At 46.7% G+C, this 27,613-nt stretch overlaps 1 protein-coding gene across 7 annotated transcripts in view; it reads right to left on the reverse strand.

Moving 5' to 3' along the window:
- LOC108942546 (PHD finger protein 21B-like) overlaps positions 1 to 22,439 on the reverse strand; it is a 69,129-nt gene extending 46,690 nt beyond the window's left edge. For 5 of the 7 annotated variants that reach the window (XR_003797702.1, XM_029252140.1, XM_029252144.1 and 2 more), the window contains exons 1-2: positions 21,922 to 22,439; positions 20,981 to 21,043 (exon numbers count right to left, since the gene is read on the reverse strand). Coding sequence is in view for 6 of the 7 variants with exons in the window: in XM_029252140.1 (XP_029107973.1) it covers positions 20,981 to 21,043; positions 21,922 to 21,975 (117 nt within the window). In the remaining variant the exon portion in view is untranslated. Of the gene's footprint in view, positions 1 to 20,980; positions 21,044 to 21,376; positions 21,461 to 21,921 lie in introns of those variants that run through there. The other 2 variants (XM_029252143.1, XM_029252141.1) reach the window with 2 other exon arrangements.
- Between the last annotated feature and the right edge of the window lie 5,174 nt (positions 22,440 to 27,613).

Here is a 27,613-nt window from a genome sequence, read left to right on the forward strand (position 1 = left end):
TTACTTAACCAGTTTTATGAGTTTTAGTTGCATGTATACAGTTTATTTCACACAGACTCAAAGCACCCAGGTTCAAATCCCTTGAACTTACTCTTAAATTTACGCAAAATTTATGCATAGATGAGTGCATCATTGAAAATAGCTTAACACTGCCAGGTGCTTTGGAGAAAAGCGTCAGCTACAAACATTGCTGAAAACAATAATACTGAATCGTCTAAATCAGCCGTGATATATTTAGCTTATATCACTGGTCGAGGCTGTCAGTGGTGGCTTTGTCACAAAGAAGCACAGTCTCCATGTGCCTTGCAGTGTGGAAGACAGCAGGCAGCAAGTAAAATACCTGCTGTGGAGCTCAAATAACCACATAACAGTCAAAAACACCACTGTACTGAATAATAATGCTGTTGTACGAAGATAAAGAATGTCTATTTTGCTCAGCCGTTGTAGCGGTCTTCTGTACGGGACCCCTGTTGAGAGCAGAGTGAACCGTCCTGTACTGTAACGGTACAGTGTAGGTGTGGGTCTCACAGGAAACACAGCCAAAAAATCTGACCCAGATATCAAAATACCGAATACAGGCAGGAAAAACAAGGTATCAACACCGGGTTGCACATCGGTTTCCTTACATCGGAGCCGAAAATGTACGTACATAAACAGTGTGATACTGGCTGAGATTTCATGAAATGCTCCCTCCTCCGGGTCCGAAACACGAACCGACAGCCCTCAGGTTCCTGTATTGTCAGACCCTGTTCCAGCAGCTTCCGTGGGTCCATTTACAGGAGTGTGAAGTCACCCCCCACCCCCCGAGAGGCAGGGGATGGAGACAAACTGGGAACGGCCACGGTGCGCCACGAGAGTGCATGACCGATGCTCAAACCATCCTTCCGACGGGGATTTGGGCGCATCCCCATGCTCGAGGCCCTTCAATCTCGTAAAGGGCCACTGTGCGCCACGGTAACAGCACCTCCGCAGCATATGACCTTGACTGAGTGCCGCCCTACGAATATGTCATGTATCAACAGGGCCATGGCACTGTAGATGGGGAGGAAAAGTCTACGGTAAACTGACGGCTTTGAAGGAAGCTTATAGGTTTTGCAGAGCTAAAAAGGATTATATTAACCTTTGAAGAAAATAGGATTTTTAGTGGCTCTAAGCCCTTCCCACCACCTCCTAACAATGTGCCTTTGAGCCCTTACAATAACAGCGTATCACACTAGCCAATTTACCGCAGTATCGGGGCACTTTTATTCATGCGCAGTGTTTCTGTAGGTTGCGCTGTGCGGAATTTATCGCACGCAGATTATCACTGTCGCCTCTGCATTTACTCCTTGTTTCAGTCTTTGTGAGAATGAACTGACAAAGCGCTGCACAGAAACTGCGTCCGTTCCGATTTTACCTGCGACACAAATACCGTACGCCAGGTTCCAACGGTGAACAAGCACGGCCTTTAGGACAGTCCTCCGCTGAAACAGCATTTACTACTTTATTCATTTCAGTGCGCTCAAAGGACTGACGTCTTTGTATCTAATTTCTGATGTAGAGCGTCTTAAAAAAAAAAAAAAAAGCTCCCATGATGCCCCTCCACTGTCCAGAGCACCCTACTGGAAGGCTGGGAAGTTCTCCAAAAGCACAAAGCACTCACTCCTATAAAGAAACATCCTGGCAAGGTTTCATGGCCGGCAAAATGACCAAGTACAGTAAGTACCTAAGGAAACAAACAGTGTCCCGGTGCAGACTGCCACTGGCAGGTATGTGTGTGAGTGTGTGTGTGTCTGTGTGCCTTTAAGAGCAGCAGCCTCAGCAGCAGTAGACCCCCAGCCAAGAGGGCCACACTTACAGTGACTCATTTTCCCTGAAAGCCGAGTGCCACTATTAATAGTGCAGCGGGCAGAGCGCCCGCGAAGGGCCCGGCTCGCTTGCGTGTGGGACGGAGCCAGCTGAGGGGCCCGGGCACAGCAGACCGAGCCCTCTGGTACCTCCACAGCATGGACAGAGGCCAGCGTGCCCGAGCCGTTCCAACATGTACCCCAAATTCACCGGGGTCTGGGTGCATTTCCTGTACGGTTGGTTATGTCACTTTTATAAACAATACAAAGCAGGTATGTACTATAGAGTAATTTACTCTAGAATAATACAGTACAGGGCAGCACCGTGGTTCAGCAGGCAGTACTAGTGCCTCCAAGTTCCTGGGCTGCGAGATTGGGCATAGGTTCGCTTCCCACACTGTCCCAGTGTTAATGTGGCTTTCCCTGCATAACTGCCCTGTGATGGACTGGGGTCCCATCCAGGGAGTACCTTGCCTCTTTGAGATAGGCTCCTGGCCACCATGACCCTGCTTTCGGATAAAAACGACTGTGGATATTCAGCGACCAGTGCTGGATAACGCACAAGGAGAAAGAAAGCGTTGTCGACAGGAGCCAGGAGACATTTTGACATTTTTACACTTGTGTCAATCGCAGTACCGTGGTAAACGTCCTTCATCCAGCGTAACACATGCGTGGCAATCCAATGGCCTCCAGCCCCGGACAGTGACCTCGCCTCATTCAAGAACTCCGAGACCGTTAGCAGTGTTTGAAGAAGTTACACAACACACTCTGCAGGGATAAAACAGTTAAGAGTGCAAACAAGCCGCAGCTCCGCTGTTCTTCATTCCCAGTGATGCCGACGGCCTCGAGCCGAGAGCACAATGTGACCAAGCGTGACAAAAAACACATTTCAAACAGAAACTTTTACTCTCCATACATGTATTGCCTACTGTGCTAAACATTATTACAAGGCTGTTTTCGAAGGCTATGTGTCACAATGTCAGTACCTGGGATTCATTGACTGAATGCTTTATCTGTGTGCTAAGGCTCTGTGGGAACCCTGAATTTCACCGGAACTCAAACACCCGTCAGCCTGGGTTCTGGTGGGGCGAAGAAGGACGCACGGACAGCGTTCGTTATGAACGTTTAATGGAACGCCGACACACAGCCAGAGGTATAGGCACAAACACAAGGAAAAAATGCTCTTTTCCTCAAGGACCTGCACCTCAAGCCAACCTTCCCAGCCTGCTCAACGCCTCTCAGGCTTTCCTTCATTCGCGCTGATTCCCATTGCTCCGTCGTTGGGGCTTCTCATCACCCTGCCCCATCCCACTTCCGACACCAATGTAGCATCAGCCCATGGAGCTACTGAAGACAGGTTCAGGAGACAGGACTCTAGGAAAATGCTCTTGACTGAACGCGTACATGTCTCTTCTACAGCAGTCTTCACAAAGGCACCACAGACAGTACATGAACTACTCTGTGAACACCGGAGAGTTCCCCCAGGTCACTCTGGGCCCCCTAATCCACACAATAGTTACGGGGCCACCTGTTGAAACATCAAACATCAGCTATTGACATTATTCCACACCAGCCCTCCTCGGTGCTGTTACAATATGAATTAGCAGCAGACCAAGTCCACCGGCAGAAACCGCTTCCCACAGTATTTGTGCGACCCTGCAAGACGCTCCCCGAATAAAATTGGAGGCAAAGCGCAGTGCCACGTAAAGCAGGAGCCAGGAGACATGGAGCCGACAAACAAAGAGCTAATCTCCGCTTCTCTGAAGGCCAAGAAAGTGCTGACGTTTCCCTAGCTGTGCTGTGCTGAGACTCTCCGCTTCCCGCCTACACTACGCGGTCTCTGTCGGTAGGACAGGGCGGCCGGGTCAATCGCCACGTGCGCCGTCTGCCAGCAACACGGAGAGCGTTCAAGGCACAGAAACAAGGCCCAGCACTTGCGCCGCATGTCCCAAAATGCAAGGTGCCAGTAACGCCGTGTCCTGCCCCACACTAACGCGTGTTCGCTCCAAACATCAAGGTTAACCGTGCAGGACTGCGATTAGATTCCATACTTGCAAAACTCAACAGATGAAACAAGCTGGCCTCTTTTGGAGCCCCCTCAGCAGTAGCCCTTTCTGTGGGGTTACAGTACCTGAGCAGCTAAATTTACCACATAAAAAGGAGACTGTTGTTACACAAAACCAAACAAAAAGGTGTAAAAATCAATAAGTTCTAGCAGATCATCGCTCATTCACTCCCCCCGGTACTGGTAACCGGTCATCCTGAGGTCCACAGGAGGCCCGGGGCACTAGGCCCAGGTAGGGTACGCCTGGGATGTGACACCGGTCCATCACGGGGTCCAGTCGCTCCTGGTAAAACCAGCTCGTAATGAAGGAAGCTTTAAATGGGGTGAAAACAATAGAACTGTAACACGGGTTCCGCGCATCCTGTAGTATCCATCCACAGTCAAAAAAGAGAAAATGAGATTCTTTTTAATTTTCTCGCTTGACTTATTTTCAAAGCGTTGTTTACACCAGCGCTGCTTTGATTGAGACGGATTTTAGCGGATTATGTTTCCTCTGAACTGCAGAACTATTATTTTAAACAGCCTAAACCAGTGGCGTGTGGGGTGGGTACAGTGGGTCTATTCGGGGGGGGGGCGGTATCGCGCCGAGACGGACAGGTACGAGCGTCACCTCTCAAAGCAGCTTACCGACACAGTGACGCTGGCGAGACGAGGCAGCCATGCCGCAGCCCCAGCACCGTCTGTGAATCCATAAATATCACATACATCCATAAATTTCAGGGCTCCTGTGATGCGTGAAAACACAGGAAGGTGCGTGTGCTTATGAAGCACCTTACGGGAATGTGGAGCCGAGATGAGCGCGGCCCCGGTTTCAGAAAGGCGCCGAACAAAGCGCAGGAGCACGGCTGCCCGGCGGCTGCTGGTGCCGGGGACAGGGTATGAGCTGTGTCACGGGAAATGCCGCTGCAGGCTGCTGACAGCATCCTTTTCCCGTCTCCAGAAAGAGCCCCGGCACGCAGGCGGCAGCGGAGCAGGGAGCGTGCCGCGGCCATGATGAAGTGGCGCGTTTCTTTTTCGCACTTTCTGCTCGGCTATAATGGGAAACAGGCTGGGAGGAGGGACCTGATTTAGCAACCCCGAACAACAGCGTGGGCTGCAGGGGGGAAGGGGGAGCCGCACATGTGGGACCGTAAATGAAACACCCAGCCGTGTCATGTGACGCATCCATCTTCTGCGTGCTCCCTCCTTTCAGGCTCCGGCAGCACCACGCATCTCCTTCATGGTGTTGGAAGACAGCGTTTAGTAAAGCGGGGCAATTCCCCCGGGCAGGAAACGGGGGCCCGAACGAGGACAGCCGCTACTTCCTGTCTCGCTGTGCACCTCTGTGTGTGTGCATATTGTTACTGCGCTGCTCGCTTCTACTTCACACAAAGCCTGCACGCGGGGAGGTCATGGCCTGCTCCATCAGCCTGCTGCAAATATTGGACTGATTTACATTTATTCATTGAGCTGCAGTTTTTCTGCAAAACCACTGATTACACTGATTTACCCGTATATACAGCAGGGCAATTTACTGTCAGTTCAGAGTAAGTACCTTGATGAAGAGTACAGCAGCGGGAGGTGAGATTCAAACCTGCAACCTCCGAGCCTCCAACCACAACGCCCCCTGCTGCACCGATGCTAAACTGAAACAACTCCTCAGGTTTGCTCCTGAAAGTTTAGGAAAGGCTTACTGTTTTGTCATGTTAGAGACTCTGTTCGGTGCAAAATGTAACACCATCCTTTATATATAGACTTTCGCACAAGGAGCGGTGGGGCGTGTAACATGAGTATACACACGCACACGCACACGCACACACACACACACACACACACACACACACACACACTGGCTGAAGCCGCTTGTTCCGAGCGGGGTTGCGGTGAGCCGGAGCCTAACCCGACAAACACAGGGCATAAGGCTGGAAGGGGAGGGGACACACCCAGGATGGGTGTAACACAAGTATTGATATATAAATAATGTAACAGTTGACAGCGATGAGTACAGGTTGAAGGGAACACAGTGGAAATGTATTCATCCCGTTTCGATTGGAGAAAATGGACTCCCAAAACTCATTCGAGTCACCCACTGTTACACCAGGGTTACACACGGTTTTACAGTGCAGTGATTTATTGCACATATAAATTGGAGTAAGGGTCAATTAATCTTGATGCAATGGAGGGAGACATGTCCTATGAAGACGGGCAAACGCAACGAACGGCACGAATTGAGCGGTGCCCATCTCCTTCTCCTGTAGCCGCGGTTGCGTGGATGGGCGGAGCCGCCCCCACACTCGGCGCGCACGCACGGGTCCGACATACTCCGGTCCCTGGCAACACAGTAAGAAAGAGTCTTTACAGGAAGCAGGCGGACTAAAGGCGGCAGAGACGTCAATACACTTGAACGGAGGCATGCAAGGTGACGAAAAGCATCCCAAGTGAGACGTTCCTCCTGTACGACGAAGTAAACCAATGTGAAGCTACAACCAGCGTACACATTTATATTTACATTTACATTTATTCATTTAGCAGACGCTTTTGTCCGAAGTGACATACATCTCAGCAAAAGTACAATTTATGCATTACATTGAGAGAAGGAGACATAGCTGCAGACATACCTAGTTTGTTCCCTACCACCTGCGGCACTGAGGTTCATCGTTCGAGTAGGTGCATAAGACACAGGACAGACAAATCCCGATACCATCCCCTGATTTTTTTTTTTTTTTAAATATTATAAGATACACAAATTCATTCATTACACATATTTCACATACACATATTTCACTGCACAGCATAGTAAACCGAGTGAGCCACTTGGACAGACGCTATCTCGGTGCAATATAACAGCAGAAGAGGATCACTGTACGCTATTTTCTGCACACCGGGTCCATTGATTACAAACACAATTAGGAGCGAAAGCCTGTTTGTCACTCTGTGTGTTTGTAAATCCAACCGGTACATCGCGAGGAGAAAAAGGCGTAATGATACCAACGTCCCTTAATTTATCCACGGGTTCGATTCTGTAAAACCCTTAGATAGGGTTGTAATGAAATGGCTGTGAGACTAATTTTTTAACCCATTTTCATCAGCCACCTGTCCTACTGTACTTTGCATTCTGCTCTCGCCCTGCTTCAGAAACACAGTTCATATCTCCTTACCCAGATCTACAGCAGTGTACTTCACCCTGTGTAAAGCATGAAAAACAACGGTACCAATAATTAGTAGAACTGCTGCAAGGTCCAAACTAATGTGTTTCCAGAACAAACAGCCAACATCTACAACTGCTTGTCCTGAGCAGGGCCATGGCAAGCTGAAGCCTTACCCAGAAACACAGGACGCAAGGGGACACCCCCAGGATGGGACACCCGTCTGCTACAAGGTGGGCTTGAACTGCAGACCTACTGCACAGCGGGCACCAGCCAAACCCACTGCTCCACCACATCCCCCTGCTTCTAATGAACTATACATATTCTAAAGTAATATATTCATTAAAGTATTACCGGCTACACCTATTTATCTTTAGTCTTGTTCAAAACATGAAAGGAGTGCTGGGAGTGTAGCAGTTACAGCTGTTGCCTTTAAACCCAAAGGGTGCAAGTTTAAGTCCATCCTCCAGCTGTAGTACCTTTGAGCAATGTACTTACACTAAATTGCTCATATGTATAAACAGGCAAATAATTGTAACTTAACAGTGTAAGCTGCTTTGGAGAAAAGCATCAGCTAAATGAATAAATGTAAATTAAAAAGCTGTGCCACTTATATTCAATATGTAGCCAGTTGGCAGAAGACGGGATGCTTTTCAGGACAACTATCCATAGAGCTGCTATGAGTTGACGTTGACGTGACGGCACCTAACAACTGTTTATATAGTATTCGCTACATTTTACATTACATTTACATTTATTCATTTAGCAAACGCTTGTCTCCAAAGCGACGTACATCTCAAAAGGAACATTTTCTTTAAACTTTGTAACTTTACCTTTGCGCTATTAGTTTCACGTTGCTGTAAATGAGGAACCGTCACGTTACAGTCCGAGCGTGTGCAACATATTTTGCCAACAAACTTTTATCAATCTGTGTACAAAAATCCATACCACAAGCCACTACGCAGCAAAGCTTTATTACTATCCAGAACAGAACAAAGCCAGTTTTGTTGCAACAGTTTCCCATTTTCAGCGTCATATTGAGAGTTCAGCGTTTAAATGTTCACCTTGTTTTGACCTTACAACAAAAAAAGAGAGCGAGGCAGTAACACTGCTGGACACAGCATCTCCGACCACGCCCCAATTGCTGGCCACAGCCCCCATCCCTGATCACACCCACATCCCTGACCACACCCCACTCCCGACCACACCCACTATAGACCACACCCAACTGCTGGCCATACCCAGATCCCTGACCACACCCACTACTGACCACACCCCCCACTGCTGACCACACTCAACTACTGACCACACCCTCATTCCTGACCACACTCCACTACTGACTACACCACCACTGCTGACAACATGCCCATTCCTGACCACCCCCTAATTCCTGACCACACCCCCATTCTTGACCACACCCTCATTCCTGACCACACCATCAAAGCAGGATGTGCCCAGTAGACAGGCCAGGAATGAACTCTTACAGAAGGCATCCTGAGAGCGGGTTCCACAGTGTGTGTCCCTGTAGAACAGCGGTGTGGGGGCGAGACGTTGCGCCGCGATGGTGTGTAAAGCACACAGGCCTTTGTCTGCGGCAGCTGAAAGCGAACACTGAACAAACACACAGTCACCGGCGCTTGAAACGGAATAAAAATGCAGCGAGCCCAAGTACTAAATAATACAAGTTGCTCTGCTTGAAAGGGAAACTAGATCTGACAAACAGAAAATTGCGCGTAATACAAAAAGTGTTGGAAGTGTCGCTGAAGTCTAAAAATAAGTGTGCCAGTGTTCGGAAGGAGCACAGCCATGACGGCGCACTGCTCTTCAGCAGCGAGACCATGGCATTGTGCGTGTGTGTCGAGTGCTTAACAAGTGCTTAACGTCTAATGTAACTATACTGCACATCTATGACCAAAATTAATAAGAGTCTGCATAACCATACTACTTAGGCACAGCAGGGTGGCTTTTTGTCGGAGGTTCGGTTATTTCATCTCCATTATTTATTTTTGTCTTATTGTAAAAATATTGAAATCGCTGAAATCTTAATAATCCAGCAGGCACCGGGGTACCGACCTGTACTTAGTTTTACTTTCCACCGTGCAGGGAATCGATGTGAGGGGAGAAGCGAAGCGTGACATTAGGGTCTGCGGGGGGTAGCTGAAGCACACAGCCGTGACGTCACGTTCCAAAGTAGTGGCTCTAAGCAGCAGATGCCAGCAGGTCGACTCCTGAGCCCTCATCTCAGCCACGTGAGATGCCGAGTTGGCCGAATTCAGCAGGAGAAACACACTGCGGTCAGTGCTTTTCCAAATCAGAGCTCTGGGTGCCCCATTAAACCCCTCCTGCTTAATGTTTCATCAGGATGACCTCTTTAGCATAACAATGAATAAAAGATAAGCAACTAGCCTGCTAATATAGAACAATTCGGGGCGGTACAACAGACGCGTCAACCAGGAATAAAATTCCTTCTGGAAAAAAAAAAATGTTTATATGAGTCTAACATGCAGTTTTGCTCTACTTTTCTGTTTTTTAAAAAAAACTTCTTAATATATAATACATTTGTATCAGTGCAAGCTCACTAATAAATGTAAATGATTTTCGAGGAGAAGCGGAAATGAGGCTTCAGAGCTAGAAATGATAAGGATCAACTGAGATTTAATCAAAGAAGGGAATTTTTAAAGTACTTTTTTGGCACAAGACTCTTTATGGCACTGTAAACAAATCCATAATTACACCCAAGGAAAATAGGACTCCTGACACCGAGTCCAATGCAAAAACAAACAAAACAATACAGCGTCGCTGGAAACACACGCCGCTACAGAGTCGATGTTTGGAAACACCGCATGAGGGTCTCTTCCAACGCATTTTAGAGAAATTAAAGGAATATTTTCGCTCATTTTAAGCTGACACTGAGCACAACGCATTTCCAGACTGCTCTCTTTCAACGTGGAACTTGCACACAAACATTTACATTTACTCAGCTGATGCTTTTCAGCAAAGAAACTTTCCATGATTTATCCATTCATACAGCAAGGTAATTATTTCATTCTTTATTTTTTCGATCAGTTCAGGGAAGGTACTGTGAAAAAGGGTTTTACAGCAGGAGGAAGCATTCAAACTCACATTCTCTGCACGGATATAACCACTACGCCCCCTGCTGCCCTCTATAAGCTGTGCTCGGGTTTCGAACCCCGGGGTATTCTACTGATATGGGTTCAGTGCCAAACAAGCAGGTTCCTTAACCACAGATGTAAGTGCAGAGAGGCTCAAATGGCTTACTGGCACAGACATGCAGTAAAGCTCATTTCTAATTAAATTAAATATGTCAAGTGTAACTCCCTGTTCCTATTCTCTTAATCACAATTAACATCCTTGGTGTACCATTGATCCCCTCCTGGCTTCATCATTTGCTCTTTTCTTCCCTTCCCAACTTGAAAAATGAATACGACTACAGTATTACAACAGTTATTTATTTCGGCCTTTTCACCGAGACTGAATAGCGGTCTGGTTTCACCTCCGAGCAAATCAGATTGGCTGTGAAATTCAAGAAAAAGTTTTACAAATGCGTCTTTTTCTTTTTTTTTTTACTTATCCTCTGTTCTACTTGAATTTGGAATAAATTAAAGCAATGAAAAAATATGCTCATTTTTACAGCTAAGGCCAAACCACTCAGTATTGTGAGTGTCTACACGACAGATTTTCATGTAAGAATCCAACAAAAGATACTGTAAAATAGCAGTGTGTTATGGCCCGACAGCTCGGCGACGCCTTAGACGAGTGTTTCAGGGGATACACTCCTACTCCACTGTGCGCTCCATTCATGGGTTTAAATCCCATTCTTGCTGTTGCTCCCTTTAGGAATAAATATCGGTGATGCTGGGACAGCATGCAGTTGCCCTACTGTTTCCCCTCAGCAGGGGGCGTAGTGGTTACGGGTGCTGCCTTGCAATTGAAAGACACAGGTTTAAAACCACCTGCTGTTTCACCACCCTTGAGCAAAGTACTTACCCTGAAGTGATAGAGTAAAAGTTGCATAGCTGTATAGACTGGTAAACGAGCGCAAGTTGTGCCGGAGAAATGCATGTGTGGAATAAGTACTGTGACTGCAATTTGCTGAATTTTTGCTGCAGCAGTAGGGGCGTACAGGCAACGGTCACCAAGAGCACAGGCTGCTGCAGGTGACAATGGCCTTGAAGTTAAAAACTGCTAATGGGGAGCTAAGAAAGGGTGGACGCACGCAAATGGGAGGATGAATGACTCTGCGCCAGTTGGTGCACAAACGGCGCCGCTCCAGACGGCGCGGGATCGAACGCGTTGCTACGATACCCCGAGCCGAGGCAGTTCATTAAAGGAAGCTTTTCAACGAGGCTGCGGGTGCCGGCCGTAGCTCTGACCACACGCTACTAGTTATTGTCCTTCGCTCCCGTAATTAGGCTGCAGCGTGCTCGCCTGGCATGGCACTCGGCCGCCGCTAAGACTCGTCACGGCAAAACACGGTCACCCAAAATACGTCCCGCACGGATGGTGCTGAAGGTCATTCAGCAGCTGCATCCTCTTTTATTTCCAGTCAGTGGATAGAAGAACTGCCTGCAGCCACTCTGCCACAGGTCCAGCTCTGTACATTTGTGCTGCACAGACTGTACACTGTATAGGGCTACATTATGAAATGCTTCTTCCTTCATTAAATATGTGTGAACCTTGAGCCACTTCAAAAAACACTGGGTTTATCTGCGGAATTAGGAGCCTGTGCTGTGACACGGGCTTGTTGCATGACAGAGATAGTTTTCCAGTGAAAGAAACACGGTGGACCGAAAAAAATATGACGGTTCAAATGGCACCGTCCACTGAACAACAGTGGGAGGAGCCCAAGATACGGAAGAGCCATGTATACATTTATTCATTTAGCTGACGCTTTCCTTTAAAATGACTTACAATGTTAGTCTATTCATAATTATTTACCCATTTATACCACTGGATAATTTTACCGGAGCAATTTCAAAGTAAGCACCTTACTTAAGGGTACCACAGCTAGAGATGAGATTTGAACATGCAGCCTTTGGGTTCAAAAGTAGAAGCTATAACCACTACGTTACCAGCTGACGTTAAAGTTCAGCCCCCAAAGTCACAATCACAATTTTGAAATGTTCACAAGACTACACACCAGAAAGCGGCAAAACGCCGACTGCATTGTGCCAAATGTGAAATTGTTATGGCAAGCAATTTCCTTATCCTTTCAGAGATGAATATAAAAGGCCAGTGTCACCCTGAAAAGAAGCTTTTACCTCCCTCCCCACTTCGACATAACGGAGATGGAAAGAATCCATTGCACAAATGTATTTGCAAGGCTTTTTTCTTCTTTAATGCACGCGTGTTTACTGCACTTTTCAAAACCACAACAGTCAACAAACTATACGATACGGCTGTATATGTGCTTCGTAATCTTCATAATACATGCATATGCATGTAGAGCAGGAAACTGCGAACACAGGGAACCAAACAGCTGCCTGCAGATGTTTCCCCGGCAATACTGAGCCACTCCACGTTGCTCGCTGGGAAGGTTTAGGAGCATAACAGCATGAGGTTGCTGAGCATTTAAAAGACGAAACGCTGCGTGAACCTTTCGATTTTTCATACATACACACACACACGCACACACTGCATGGCAGAGATGAACTGTTAAGTAAAGAAAGATAGCAGGCAGATTCCCGTATTTGCTTCTTCGGTGCTGAGGCAGTGGTCTCCCCGAGGAGCCGCAATGGCAGACTTCTGAAACAGCAATCTTAATTAAACTTTTCCGAGGGAACCTTCTCATGCCTTCCAGTAGGGATTAAAATGAATCTGCCAGCGAAGGATGATATGCTTGGCCCGAGGTATAAAGAAACAAAACTACGAGATTTAGGGGCCTGGGAGATTTCCAAGGACCTGGTGTAACTCTCAAATGATGTGGCTAATGCGTGGGTGCCCTTTATATTTCCTTCCTTACCAATTCACCCCCGGTAGTCCTGAAGGGCACATCACTCCCCGGTGTAGGAGTGGTGCGTGCCAGAGCCTGCGTGTTCTCTTCGAGGCCTCCCTTTCAACCAGAGAGGCAGGCTAGCCAGGATCGGACCGCGGCAAGCGTGCGGCTGAAAAATAAACTACAAGCTATGCTTAAAGTGGTCGAGCTTCTGCGGAGAGAGTAGCCCAAGCTGCAGGATTTCACAAGACTAAGTCACTCAAATCAAAATTTTATCAAAAATGAAAACACTGCAACAGAACAGAAAGTGGACACAGCTGAAAGATGACTCATGGATTACAGCAGAGTTTTTCCATCAATGATTATGTGATGTCTGCGATGGACTGGAGTGCTGTCCGGAGTGTACCCTGCCAAACCGGGTGCCGGAGCTTCCGGGACAGGCTCTGGATCACCGCAACCCTGCCTTACGATGAGTGGTTGACAGTGAATGCAAGAGTGAGATTACAGGTGGTCCCTGACTTACGATGGTTCGCCCTTGGATTTTTCGACTTTACTACGGTGCGATACTCTCTCGCGATGCTGGGCAGTGGCAGGGACCCGCATCTCCCAGTCTGCCACGCAGAGGTATGCATTAGGTGTATTAAAAGCATTTTCGACTTACGATATTTTCAATTTATGATGTATTTCACCCAACATAACCCCATTGTAAACTGGGGACCACCTGTGTTTGATGCACACTGTATTTCACTGTGCTGATCTATAATATATTTCACAGAATAAAAAGAGCAAAGTTAAGCAAATTTAACCAGAATGCGACAACAAGATCAGTGCATTCACTCACTGTGCGGTGAGTATCAGTACATTTTTACCTTACTAAGAACTGCTTCTCAAGACATTCTCTAAACGTACAATTTGAAATGTCCAGTTCTGTCATGAAAATGCATTTTATACCGACACGCAAATAGAAGTTAACACTTTTCAGTATGTGCACAGATAGATGTGACCAGAAACAAGGTACAAATGCTGACATGTGCCCCGTACACACTTTTTAAAAAGTCTTTTGGGTCACCGGTACACTTATTTTGTTTAATTTTATCGTTAGCCTCTGTCAAACATCAACTCGGGCCATGCGACTGCAGGATGAGGACAGCCAGGTGTCTCTCTGTGCTGTTCTCCTCATTCTCCTGCCCAGAAGAAGCCTATAAGCATGCTAACAAAACTTTGCAGACCGCTGGATAATTATCCCAGGCGAGCACTCTAATGAGACACTCTGGGATTAGAGAGCGCGGTGAGGGGGCTGCTGGGGGCTTTGCTGGCGTCCGCGGCCGATTCCACTGCTCACCATGACACACGGGACACCTCATTACAGTCCAACGCATACTGATGGTGGAACAGCCTTCTCAGAAAGGAGCGAGCGACACGCCTTGGACCAGGGGCACCGCACCCAGCGAGTGAGCAATACCTACTGGCTCACGCTTGTGCTTCACAGCTCTACAGGAACAGCTTCATGTTTTGCTCCGCTTGGAAATTTTTAATGACTGAGGGGACTCTGAGCAACAAGGACTGTGGTTTTCCTGGTGAAGGCAATGGTCAGCCTGTCAAAGCCTTAAACGTCTGGTTGTATTTCAAATGTATGTGTCCTTAACTTACAAACACAGCTGGGAACATAAGTCTGTTTGTAACTCACCTCTATTTGTTTGAGAATCCAAAGCCACTTTTAACTCTAACTGACAGTCAATAAAAACTAAGCAATGCAGACGTCCCTCAATTTATTCACTGGTTGGGTTCTGTGAAAATCTCACATAAAGCTACAATAAATGTGAAAAATCTCTGCGAGACATTTATGTTCATTAAGTACAAACAACAGAATTCATTTAAAATGACTGAAAAGAGGGGGGAAAAAAATCAGTCATTTCCCAGCAGCTGACCAAATTGTTTCACAAATAAATCCAATATTTGTCACTTTCTGGCCACTTTCACCTTTATCAGTTGAGCAATCAGTAGAAAGCTATAAAACAGATGTCCCCAATGTAAACAGGTTCTGTAAAGGTGCCTAAAGTAGATACAATAAACATAATATAATAAATATATTAAGACATCTTATTTTTTTCCATTTTTGATTAACTTCTTTTTCTGGCTACATTAAAATCAAATGACTCAAAAAAATGTCACCTACACAAACTCCTATTTAACTGTTTATTGTCGACCGATTCTTCGAATGATCCCGTTCAACACTGCTCGTGTTGTTATTGATCACCCTCATTGACAAACACTAGACACGAGCTGTAAACAGCAAAAGCGTGTAGAACGAAAGCAGCTCCTACGCTGTTAAGACTGTTTCTCAACCGGCTGCTAACAGGTAAACGTGGGAACACAGGTCATTTCCACTCTGCAACACACACTTCAGAAAACGGAGAAGTGAAGAAAATGTATTTAAAAATACTTTAAAGACATCTTTGTGTCTTGCAAAATTCACAACCTGAATGCCTGCAACACAAGGAGCCAGCGTACTCCGACAAAATCCAAACCGTTTCCTGTGTCTGTTCCACCATCTTATACTCTGTTTTGATAATAAAAAAAAAGTACACGACTCCTTGCGCTCCCTTTGGTTTTGAGATTGTGCTGCACGTGTAGCAGTGAAGTCCAGGCCCACTTTTCATCTGAGTGTGTTACTGGGCAAAACAATGCATCGATAAAGGCAGTTTATTATCTCAAGGTTCCTGCCCCCACATGCCTGCTCTATTCATGTCTTTCAACCCTTACGCAGACTGACAGATACAAAGAACAGCCCACAATTGGTGTCCCCGAGCAGGTTAACTCGTGCACCTTTCCCCTCCCCCGGGCTGCTGCCGAAACACTGCCCAAGCAGCAGCTGGAGGAACTCAGCCCCTCTCCCCAGAGGGCTCTGAGCCATATTACACTCCAAACCGCCCGGCTCTCGCAGGCTGCCCCTCCCAAAGCAAGGTCAGAGTTCATCCGCTAGCATGCTTTTCTTTTTGCACCTGCATTCTGCGCCACTTGGGCTCGGGTCCGACCGAATCGTGGGTCGGAATTCTTGCTCTCTCGCTCCTGAGAGCAAAAAGGCACGAGGCATCTCCTCAAAAGGTCTGTGTATGGAATGTGAAGAATGAATAAGTCCATGTCACAACACAGGGAAATGATCCTGCTAATGGGTTGCTGGAGCGTGGAGCTTTGAGGGACTTTTATTGCTGTCCCGTGATTGACAGGTGCATGGGCAGGCTTCAGTCCAATACTCTCTCTCCTGAAATTCCATTTTTACAAAACCCTCATCGTCTTTTAGGTACGTGTCAACGTTACTTTAAAAAGCGACCCGTAAGCGATGGAGCTGCCAACACAGAAAAGGCCGATGGACCCTTTCCAGATGTACGACCTCCACTGCTCCTTCATGATGCTTTGGGTGAGGTTTGTTTAAGAGCAGATTTGCTGATTCGGATAACGAACCGTGTTTGTTTACAGGATCCAGTTGATCCTATGTGCAAGCGGCAAACACTACCCCATCGGGCCGTCTGCCTCCTGCCGCGCTCTCGGCTCTGGCCAACACCGCTTCCTGTCATCGACTACATGCCCTGCCATTGCCAACACAGGTAAACACAATTACGATGCTGTTTGACCCTGGCCACATGTGATCTGGCAGACGGTTCGAGTAAATCGGTCCTGACAGGATGCCCAATTGCTCCCAAGCAACAAAGAAGGAAAGAAAGAAAGAAAGAAAAAGAAAGAAAGAAAGAAGCAAAAACACACTTCTCTGCTGGTTTGATTTTTCTTGCACTCGGAGCTGATATTTCTTTTTCCTGCCCTCTCTCTCCCTCTCTTCTGCTCCCTAGTTGCACAGCTCTCCGCTTCTTAGCCATCTGATTTCTTTCTCTGCTCCTTCCCTCTCACACATTTGTTTCTTCTATCCCCTTCACGCCTCCACAGAAATGTGCCTGACCGACATAGAGAGCTTTAGAATAAAAAAAAACCTCAGCCAGCATTCTTTCATCTTGGCACTTAAATGTTTATTTACAGTGCTGTCTTTTCCTCCGTGCGCAACATCTCCTGTTATCTAAGGACCGTATTAATTATGCTGAATGGTACGCTGTTGGTTAAGGCAGAATCCAAATAAATAAGTGATGCACATAATCTACTTAACAGGAGCACAAGATGCAAAGGAAAAAAATGTTTTAATGAGGACAGTATTCACACATGCAGAGGAAAAAAGGTACTTGTGCAGGAATCTACCACCAAACGGAAAAGGTTTTCCTCAATGTCATTGAAAATTAAAACTAATTGGAGGTGTGCGGTCCAAAAAACACCCAGTAATGACTAGAGGAGACTGGAGAGACTGGAAAAGCAAAGCAAATGTCGATTCGCAAGTTCAATAAAACATTAGAACAGAGACCACTGAAAGGAGGATGAAATGGGGGGACTGGGCTCTGTTTTAATGACAGTACTGTATACATCAAATGATGTTGAACTCCATCGTAACGCTACAACATAACAAAATCCTCGTTATAAATATTGATACTATTACATACATTATTTATAATTAAAGTAACACTGATTTCCACAGAGCAATGAAAAACATCAGTAGCCTCAGTATGTACACATTAGTCTGTCCTTCTATTAAACACTTCATGTTCCTAAAACTAAATAAATAAATACTAATGAAATCTGCCGAAACGATTTAGGGAAACGACACAGAGAAAAAACGCACAATTATCATGGCCGTGTTCGCATAAATATACTTTTAAAAAGTGCTCTGAACATGATGTGCACTCCATTCGACATGCAAAATATAATGTACGTTGATCCCAGTTCAGCGCAGAGCTATAAAAAGTAAAGTGGGGGCATAAATTCCAATCAAACACTCCCGTGGCGTCACGTGCCCAAGAAGAAATGACAGCAGAAAGCAAACATGACGAACATACGACCGGAATCCCGTTTCCGCTCTCTGCTACGTCCGTACTTGTTCCACGGCCCAGGAGTCGTTTCTACAACAGTTAGATATCCTAAGGCAACAGAAAGCCATAAGCACGAAGTGAAGAAAACATCAATGATCACGTAAAGTGCTGCGGCTCCCAATGCACCTCTGCGTTAACAGGCAACCGAGTGAATAAAAGTGACGTAAAGGTGAAAACACAACGTGCGAGACACATGAGACACACCCAGTGGTTCCCAGCCCTTTCTTTCATCCTGTCATTAGAGGAAAGAAGTAATGCTGCCATCGCATCACTGTAAAGCTACAATACCCACCAGTCTTTCATTTTGCATTTGAAATGTTTCCATGTGCTAACCCAAAAATTAATGGCTACATCACATCTGAATACAGATTAGTCATCATTTAGAGTACAAGCCCTTGGATCCATATCAGTGTGACCTACACAGCTCTAATGCATAAATATTGCTGCCCTTTTAATAACATTGGTTTGTGTAATAAACCTTAATCCTCTTGTTGTATTTAACAGATAACTAGCTTGCAAAAATGCTACCTCCAAAATAAATATGGACAATTTGCCAATGAAGGCTTCCCTAACTAGTAATTTACTGCTACAAGCTGAAAATCCTATAGTGTACCAGTGCACGACTTCAAATACAAGCATACTAACATGTATTAAGGAATAAACTGCCCTCCATCATTTCTATGAGCACTGATAGGTCAGTGCATTTTATTTATATCTCTGCCAGTTAGCAGTTTGCCTGCAGACCTAATTATTACCCCACAGTTTAGCAGAATAAGCAGTGAAGCAAAGGTCAGATCCTACTGCTTCACATTTGATAGTTTACTTATCTTTAATGACAACACATTAGACAGCAGGTGGCATAGTGGTTACAGCTGTATAAATGGGCAAATCAGTGCAAGAAGTGGAACATTACGAGCTGTTTTGAAAAAACCTAAGGTGAATGAATTAATATCACACTATGTAAGTACTGTACTTACGCAACATACAGATAGTTATGTTATACGTATGTGCGTTAGCAGGAACTTCATTAGTCCCGAAGGAAACTCACTTCGGACTCACTTGGATGTAAATGTTTCTGCACTATAACTTTGAGATCATGCCTGTTACAATGGATAAACCTTCACGAAGCTACTCCTGTAATGTAACGTAAATGTTTATACATGTAATTTTTTTAAAATTTTTTTATTTCATATACAGACATATGAAATAAAAATATAACCAGGAAAGAATCGTGCATATTTGGACAAAGTTTTATGCAGCTACTCATGTGATGTACATGATTGGTTCATAATGGTGGAAAGTAACAAACTAACTGTACTTTAGAATCACGCATGCGCATTTAAGTGTCTCTTCCTGCTAATGTAATGAACACATTGTATTTTCTGTGAGATGTACGTCGCTTTGGAGAAACGCGCCTGCTAAATGAATACATTTATGTAAATGATGGAAAGAGAAATTACGAATATGTGCGCATATGTAAGTGTATAAAGCGCTATAGTCCGTGTGCCTAGGCAAACGCAGGATTTATTCATAATAATAATAACTGTGTCCTTTAGTATCACTGATGATGCATGATGGATACAGAGTCGTTGAACCAAAACACACCCTCTGTGGCACTGGCTAATATGTAGTGAAGGCAAAGCTCAGGATGTGTGTGTGTGTGTGCGTGTGTGTGCGTGTACTAGTGATTAAACATAGTGCCAGTGCTGACTTTGGTTTTCCACTCTCTCTCTCTCTCTCTCTCTCTCTGTCGAACCGCCGCCCCGCTCCAAAACGAGCATCAAAGCAATCAAAATGGTAATGTTCAGCATGAATGGGGGTCCAACCCCCACCCCCCAGCCCCCGAACCCCCCGCCAGGCACACCCCCTTTCTCGCACAAAATGGAAGCGTCCACTACAGCCGGGACAGTCTCGCAAAAAAAAAAAAAAGAAAAAAAAATATATATATATACAAATCGTGAGAGCTACCGCAGCCAAGACAACCTCCGGCTTGCGAGTACGTTTAAAAACACGACAGCGCGGACGAGAACCCGAGGCACGTGCCGTCTCGCGCCAGCCCCGGAGCGCGAGCTCGCGCTCGCTCTCTCTCGCCCGCCGCATTTTGTGACGTTTGCCGCCGAGCGCGCGCCCGAGCCGAGAGCGGGGGACGGGGACGACGCTGTTCGCGGTGCTGAAAAGTAGAGGGAACAAGTGTTGAGCGCGGTCGGACGCGGCAGTGTGTTACCGTGCCGCGTTACCTTGCTTGTGCGCACGTGCCACAGCGATCCGGCAACTTTACAAGCACAGAGAGAGATCGAGAAATGGGGGGTGGGTGGTTAGAGAGAGAGAGAGAGAGAGAGAGAGAAAGCGAGAGAGAGAGAGAGAGAGAGAGAGAGAGAGAGAGGAGCTCCAGTGGCATCTGGCCGTGGTACTGAAACCGCGCGCGCGCGCGCGCGCACACACACAGGAACACACACACAGACACAGCGAACGCTGCGCATTAATCTCTGGCTACGCCGCTCCCTTTCAACAGCGTCGTGTCTTTTACGAAAATAGTAAAAGTGCGCGCGCCACACGGAGCGGGGCCCGCGACCGCGGCGTCACGTGACCGCGGCCAAGCGAGCGAAACGGCGCGGCGACAACGAACGGCACAAAAGTAGCGGCTGAGTCCGCGCGCGCACGCAAGCACGGCGGAAAGACGGGGGAAACACACGGCAAACACACGGAAAGCGCACGGGCGCAGAGTCTGGCAGCGCGGCGCGTGTGAGACGCGCTCTCCTCCTCCTCACACTCGGCCGGCGCTCTCCAGAAGCACGTCGACACACTCAAAATGGACGCGATTTGTTCGCAACATTCGCTGTTACACAACTTGCGAAAACAAAACGGCACTCCGTATTCGGACCCTGAAAGGGTCCAAATGTAAAAAGAGCAGTTCCCTACGGGCATATGTCCATATAAAGCACAGCTTCTCTTCAAACAGAGTTTCGTGACGTGAAAATTACCACTGCATTTGCCTCAGTCACAACGAATCATTATTATTATTATTGTTATCACGAGAGTCTTACTTGTTTCTCGCCTAGGGCAGTAACTCTTGTTTGCCTGTCGAGTGGTTTCTTACGCTCTCCATCCTACAATTGAACAGAACATAAATTAGCATGACCGTAACAGTGAGTGACAAACACATGATGTTTGTGTCCTGTGTGTGCGCGTTGTGTGTGTCGTGTGTGTCGTGTGTTGTGTGTGTGTGTGAGGAAAACTTATGGCGCTGAGGAGAGGCGGCTCTGCTCTGCCGCTGCGCTGCAAAGTCAGAGAAGGACAAAGCGGCCGAGCGGCGGCCGTTCGAGGGCGGAACGCGGCGGAAAGGGACAGATGTGGCCGATAAAGTTTCTCTCTCGGTGCCCGTGTTCCCGCGGGGCGATGGAGCCGAGAGCTCCGCGAAAAAGCACGAAATGAGCCTTTACCTGTGGGTCCTGCTTCATCTGTGCAACTAGTTTGTACGCGGACGGGGCAGACAAAACGAGGAGACGGGTTACAAAAGTGCTCCAAGTTGGCCTGGGTCTGTGTGTGTGTTTGTGTGTGTTTGTGTGTGTGTGACACAGAGAGAGAGCGCGAGAGAGAGGCAGGAACAAAGCGTTCACTGCCAGGCAGTTTTCTCGCACCTCATAAATATTCAGGTCAGGTTCTGATCTCCACGCACCGAGAGGGGGGGGGCGGGGGGGGACCGCCGCATTATCACTCGAAATGCCGGCGTTGCTGAATAAAAAAGGCGGGGAAGGAGCGGAGGGACGCGGCCGATGGCCAAACTAGTCTGAAAAGTGCGCAGCCGAGCTGGGCTAAAACAGCGCGGACGCCGCCGGAGCGCAAGTGCACGCATCGGCCCGCCGCTCCTCTGCCCCGTTCGGCGCGCGGCCGCTCGCGCCCGCCCGGCCCCGCGCGCTCCCCCCCTCGCGCCCCCCGAGCGCTCGTACGGCCACAATCATCATATTTTTCCACATTCTCCGTTTACCTGATGACACTGGATTTCCACTTTCAGCGCCTCTTGCAGGCCTTGTAATTCCATCTCCCGACTTCCGAAGCACTTTTCTGCGACTTTCGATGAGTGAAGTTTCGGAAAAATGAAGATTCTTTTTATAAAAAAAAAAAAAAGCTGGGCAATAACAATCGAAAGAAGAACTCCTCACTGCGCGAGGCAAGTTCGTGTTTCTTTACTGCCAACGGGACTCATCACTCACTTTACGCCAGCGAGCCAAGTGCCATAAACACGGCAAGAAAACGTCACTCCGCGGACAAAAACGCTGTTAAAAATCCGCCGTGTCCATTTATAGCATCCACGAGGCGACCCTGGCTCTCTTTTGATGTTTTTCGAGTTGAAAAACGAGGGACTATATTTCGTCCGACTGCGCGGCTTGATTTCACTTTGCCTGGGGAAAAGTTGCGCTTCGGCTGTCAATGCTAATTCGAAAGTTCCCGGATGGAGCGGTGAGAGAACAGAGCAAACCAGAACTCTCCCTTTCTATCACATCCACACACGCACGCAGAGGACTCGTCGTGCGCGCTCACGAGCGCGAGCGCGCGCACACGAGAAGGGAAACTGTTTAAGAAACTCGAAGGGTGTGGATGTAATTCTTATTCCGATGGCAGTGTGTTGACACCACTGGTATTGGTGTCAAAAACAGAGTTTTTTTCTGTAATAACTGGGATACAGGGTGTATGCGTTTTGTGCGATGGCCTTGGTCCAACACCTTCTCCGTATGGATTTTAGTGTGTGATTGTGTGCATTAGTGCCTCACTGATTTCCGTGGCATATCTCGTTTTCCCCAGACGCAAAACCAATTTATTAATGTTATACAATGACATGACTCCTTCAGTGTGCTGTCAATCAAAACATGTTCACTTTTACAAAAAGCAACTATACAACAACTATGACTTCACAGAAGTAAATTAATCCTTCTCACAAAACTTTAGAACAATTACCCTAATAATATCAATGAATTAAATTTATTAAAACGTTTGGGGAAAAACAGGAGAACTTTTTTGAGTTCAAGTATTGTACTGGAGTACCATACTACTATACATGTATTATTAGATACCTTCTAATTACTAATTTATGATAAACTGTAAACTGTGCATTAATCTGTAAGTAAATACATATTGGTTTACAATTTCAGAAGAGTTTCAAAATGTAATATTTTGAAATACTAACTACTAACACTAACATTTGGCTCTTCCGGTTTAAGGAATATGTACATCAACATATTATGAAAACTGCGCAAAATAAATTCTATTGCTATCATTAGATGAAATGCAATTTGTATATTTTTAGTGCTGAATTCGCAGTAGTGCAGCACTTCGGAACCCCTTCGAATATTACTGATTTGTTCATAAACACGTTTCCTAACTCTCTTTTCGATTCTCCTTGTTCAAGGATTCGTGCATATCCCCTCCCCCCACAACACACACACAGACACGCAAACACACTCGCACTCACACCCCCACACACGTAGAGACACACACACACACACACACACACACACACACATACACGTGTCGCCGTGACACACAAGTCGAGTCGCTATTGGACACGTATGACGTGCGCAACATGATGGACAGCAGTGCTGTCCAATCAGGAGTTCCAGTCATTCCGCTTCCAGGAGCGCTGCCGCGCCGCGGAGTGGGATGTGATCCGGGAGCCGATGGGAAAGTGGTTGCACTGCTGTGCATCTCTGTGGTAGACCAGAAAACAGATTTCACACGGGGAAAAAACAGCACGGAACGTCTGTGCTGCTCACAGGGCCATTTCTCGTGTGTACATTTAAAGTCGCTCATTTAGCAGGCGCTTTTCTCCGTAGCCACCCATTTATACTGCGGAACAATGTAACACGGTGGGCAGTTCAATGAGTTGTCATCATTCCACCTAAAACACATGATGTTTTGAACTCTGTGAGGAAATTCACGCAGAAAAACTTCACACAAACTGGGTCGGATTTGAACCTACGCCCGAACCCGCAGCCCAAGAGAGATGAGGCACCGACTCAATCCGCTGCACAGCCGGCCGGGCCGCTTATCAGCAGTACTCAGTGGGGTGATACAGTACAGTACAGTACCGTACAGTACCCCAGTACCGGGACACGTCACATTTCCGTGATCGCTGCACATAATTTCTACACGTGCTTTTCACGCATGACGGGTGTATGATGGGAAGGGAGCGCGGCGGTACCATGGAGAGCGGCGGCCAGTGGCGTCCGACGGCTGTGTCCTTAGCCTAAGGGCGCTTATTTACTCAGAGAGCCTCCGCGGGTGTATTACTGTAAGGAGGACACCCCTGGGAGGCTCTTTAACCACGTTTCCACGCGCTCATTACACGGTAATTGTTCGATCGATGCTCTGTAATTGGGAGTAAAACCTGAAGGAGCGCGACTTGCACTGGCTTGCCACACTGTGTGTGTGTGTGTGTGTGTGTGTGTGTGTGGGTGGGAGGAGCCCTCCCCTACTGCATCAGCTGTTACTTCTCGTTTCAAGGCTCGCCGATGAGAGGGCTACTCGGCTGTGCGCGCTCCTTCCGCTCCCCAGCGCGCTCCCGCACCCCGCTCCAGGGAGTCCGGCCTCCCCGCGAAAAACTTGCTGCACTTTTATTTTCTTTTGTCGTCCAGCTTCGTCAGCAAAGGGGATGAAACGCAGGACGATTTATATCTCCATTTATCACGCTGTTTCCGTCAAACCCGCAAAGGATGCGGCGGCACAGCCGGTAGCGCTGGTGCCCAACCCCCTCCCTCCCCCTCCAGAGACGTGCGTTCCGATGTAAGATCGAATCAGTGCTGGCATCACACAGACATGCTCCTGAGAAAATTTTTGTTCCCCTAACATTAGTGGTTAAGTCACTGCTACTAGCAGCTATAAATAACTTCCATACACAGTCATCATAAATGACCTTTCAGTTACTTAGATGGAGATGTAACCTTTCGCTTTAGTTGTCATATGTAACTACAGTAACGGTAAAGAAAATGTATTGTGAAGCGTTCTCTTAGTTTCAATATTTCTGTGGAATATTGCTAATGTATCGGATGAGGATGCTAAAGATGTGAGAATGTTTCTGTATTTATAATAGCGAACAAAACAACATTTCTTGACTTCAGCTGATCTCATGACCAAGTGTTGTAAATGCTTTTTAAGTTTAACTGTGTCCTTTTGTCCTTATTATTTTTGTTGCTATTTCATGCATAAAATGTGTTATAGGTGGAGGTTTGTCATTCGATTTGTCTGTAACTTGCAAATGCGCTCAGTGTGTGTGCAGGACAGCGTCACGGAATAATACGCTGTCCACCGGCCAGCGCCCTGAACGTGGACAGGGATGCCGAAGGGGCGGCAGGTGGCGTGATGGTTATTGCTATACTTGCATACGGAAGGTCATTGGTTCGAATCCCACCCACGCTGACGTTTCCTTGATTCCAGCACTTACCCTCAACTGAAACAGTAAGCGTACCCATTTGCATAAATCATGCTGAAGTTTATTGTCTAATATTGAAAATTGGATAAAGGAGTTAGATTATTAAAAAATAATGAGTCCTCAACAAGGTTGAACGGAGCCTAAGCGCACACTTCTTCAAACCTACAACACGAAAGGCATTTATGTCATAAATTGAATCTGAAGATTATAAGTGAATTCATACACCAAGGGCCTGCCTGTTCTTTGTTTGTTTGTTCTTATAAACAAAAAACAACATGAAATATTAATAAAAATTAATAACAAACATGTTGCCCCCCAGCTTAGCAATTACGATATGAAAGTGTGCCAGGCCCTGTACCCTGCCTTGTTGTCGGACTCGTGCGTGCTGCGGGAGGAAGGATGTGAGTGTTGGTGTGTGCGATGATGTGCACGGTCCGTCCTGTCACGGGGGCGCGGCTCGAGACCCTCGATACGTTGCTGAAACAGGAGGGCGCGTGCCCAGGAAGGGGGGGGGCAATGACCTTGTCAATGGTACAACATACGAACAGCAGGCCTCAAAGGTTCTGCATAAATAAAAGAATGACAATATTTTTTTTACAGTGCTGCTCGAAAGTATGGTAACCCCTTGCGTCCCTTAGTTTTACCACGAAATGTCTATTTAAAGAGAATCTGTGTTTGATGGGAGAGCAGTCTATCGCAAGGCACCCCAAGCGGGACTCGAACCCCACACCCACCAAAAAACAGGCTCCACCACACCCCCTACCATGTAAATCACATTCACTTATTCATTTTATACGTTTATTTTAAGATTAAAGATTGGGATTTTGTAAGTTAATATTAATATTTTGTACAAGATAATGATCATCCCAACAGGGTTCCCATACTTTCAAGCAGCACTGTATACTAACTGGCATGCTTTATGAAATACGTTATACGCTCCTGTGAACTGGTAACATGTCCTAGATTCACTGAAATTCATACACCGCTGCATCTTAATGCAAAAGCTTTGTCACAGTTTGAACCGATCTATCGTTAAAAAACAATTATTTTAAATTTGTGAGCAAGGTGTGTGTGTGTGAGCTGTTTGAAAGTGCACTGATTGTGCAGCAAGAGGGGTGCGGGGGTACAGTGGGTCTGGCTGGGTCCTGCTCTCCGGTGGGTCTGGGGTTCAAGTCCCGCTTGGGGTGCCTTGCGATGGACTGGTGTCCCGTCCTGGGTGTGTCCCCTCCCCCTCCGGCCTTGTGCCCTGTGTTGGCAGGTTAGGCTCCGGCTCGTCGCGACCCCGCTCGGGGCAAGTGGCTTCAGCCAATGTGTGTGTGGTCACGTACCTGTGTTTGGTGCAGCACATAGCCGCAAACAGAGGAGAGAACATTCCAGCATCATCTGCAATAACTGCTGTCATCGAGGCCTTTGCCACACGGGTCCCTGTAGTCGATACGAGGGTTTAATATGAATGAATTATTAATTATGATCATTCAATTCCAATTTTATTATACTTGACTTTATCAGTGATGCCAGACACTTCAGAGTGAACCAAGCAGACAGTTTTAATCAGCTGTCTTTGATCAGTGAGTGTAGAAAACACATTAATTCACAGGCTATTTCCCTGGGTACGAGTAGCGCGTGTTCAGCTCTGATACTGGAGCAGCTGGTCCTGATGGAGGAGGTGAGCTGTACTCCGGATATCTGGGGCTCCGCGCTCAGATACTCCGCTTTGCTTTTTCATTCCGTTAATTTGAGAAACGGTCGCGTGATGCTGTAATGTTACTCTCGCGAACATTTCGGGATGCTTTAGTGAAAACGGCCACTGAAGGTGCTCTATCAGCCTAAGGCTTAGTTGTGGGTTTTGTAACAGCACCGTGTGTTTTGCGCTCCTTTCAATCGTTTTGGACAGTTCTAAAGGTTATTATTCTGAGGATACCTAAATAAGTGCATATGCGTATAGTATATGTATTATTTAAGGCCAGCACAAGCGCACACTATATCAATTGAAGCAAAGTGAAGAATGAATCAATACATTCCGCAGTCCCTTTGAAACTATCTACTTCCTTAATCACAAACGATAAATTATGATACACCAATACAATGTGAAATTGATACAGTATTCTGTTCGTGTTTTAACAGCTCCTCACATTTACGGGAGTAAGTTTTGTCGGAAAAAGTGCAAAAGAGGTTTTCCTCTTTGTCAGTGTAACATGGCCAAATTTTTGTTTGTGGTGTGTTTCCTGTTAAACACACACACACACACACACAC

The sequence above is a fragment of the Scleropages formosus genome, chromosome 5 (assembly GCF_900964775.1).
Source record: "Scleropages formosus chromosome 5, fSclFor1.1, whole genome shotgun sequence".
Lineage (NCBI taxonomy): Eukaryota > Metazoa > Chordata > Actinopteri > Osteoglossiformes > Osteoglossidae > Scleropages > Scleropages formosus.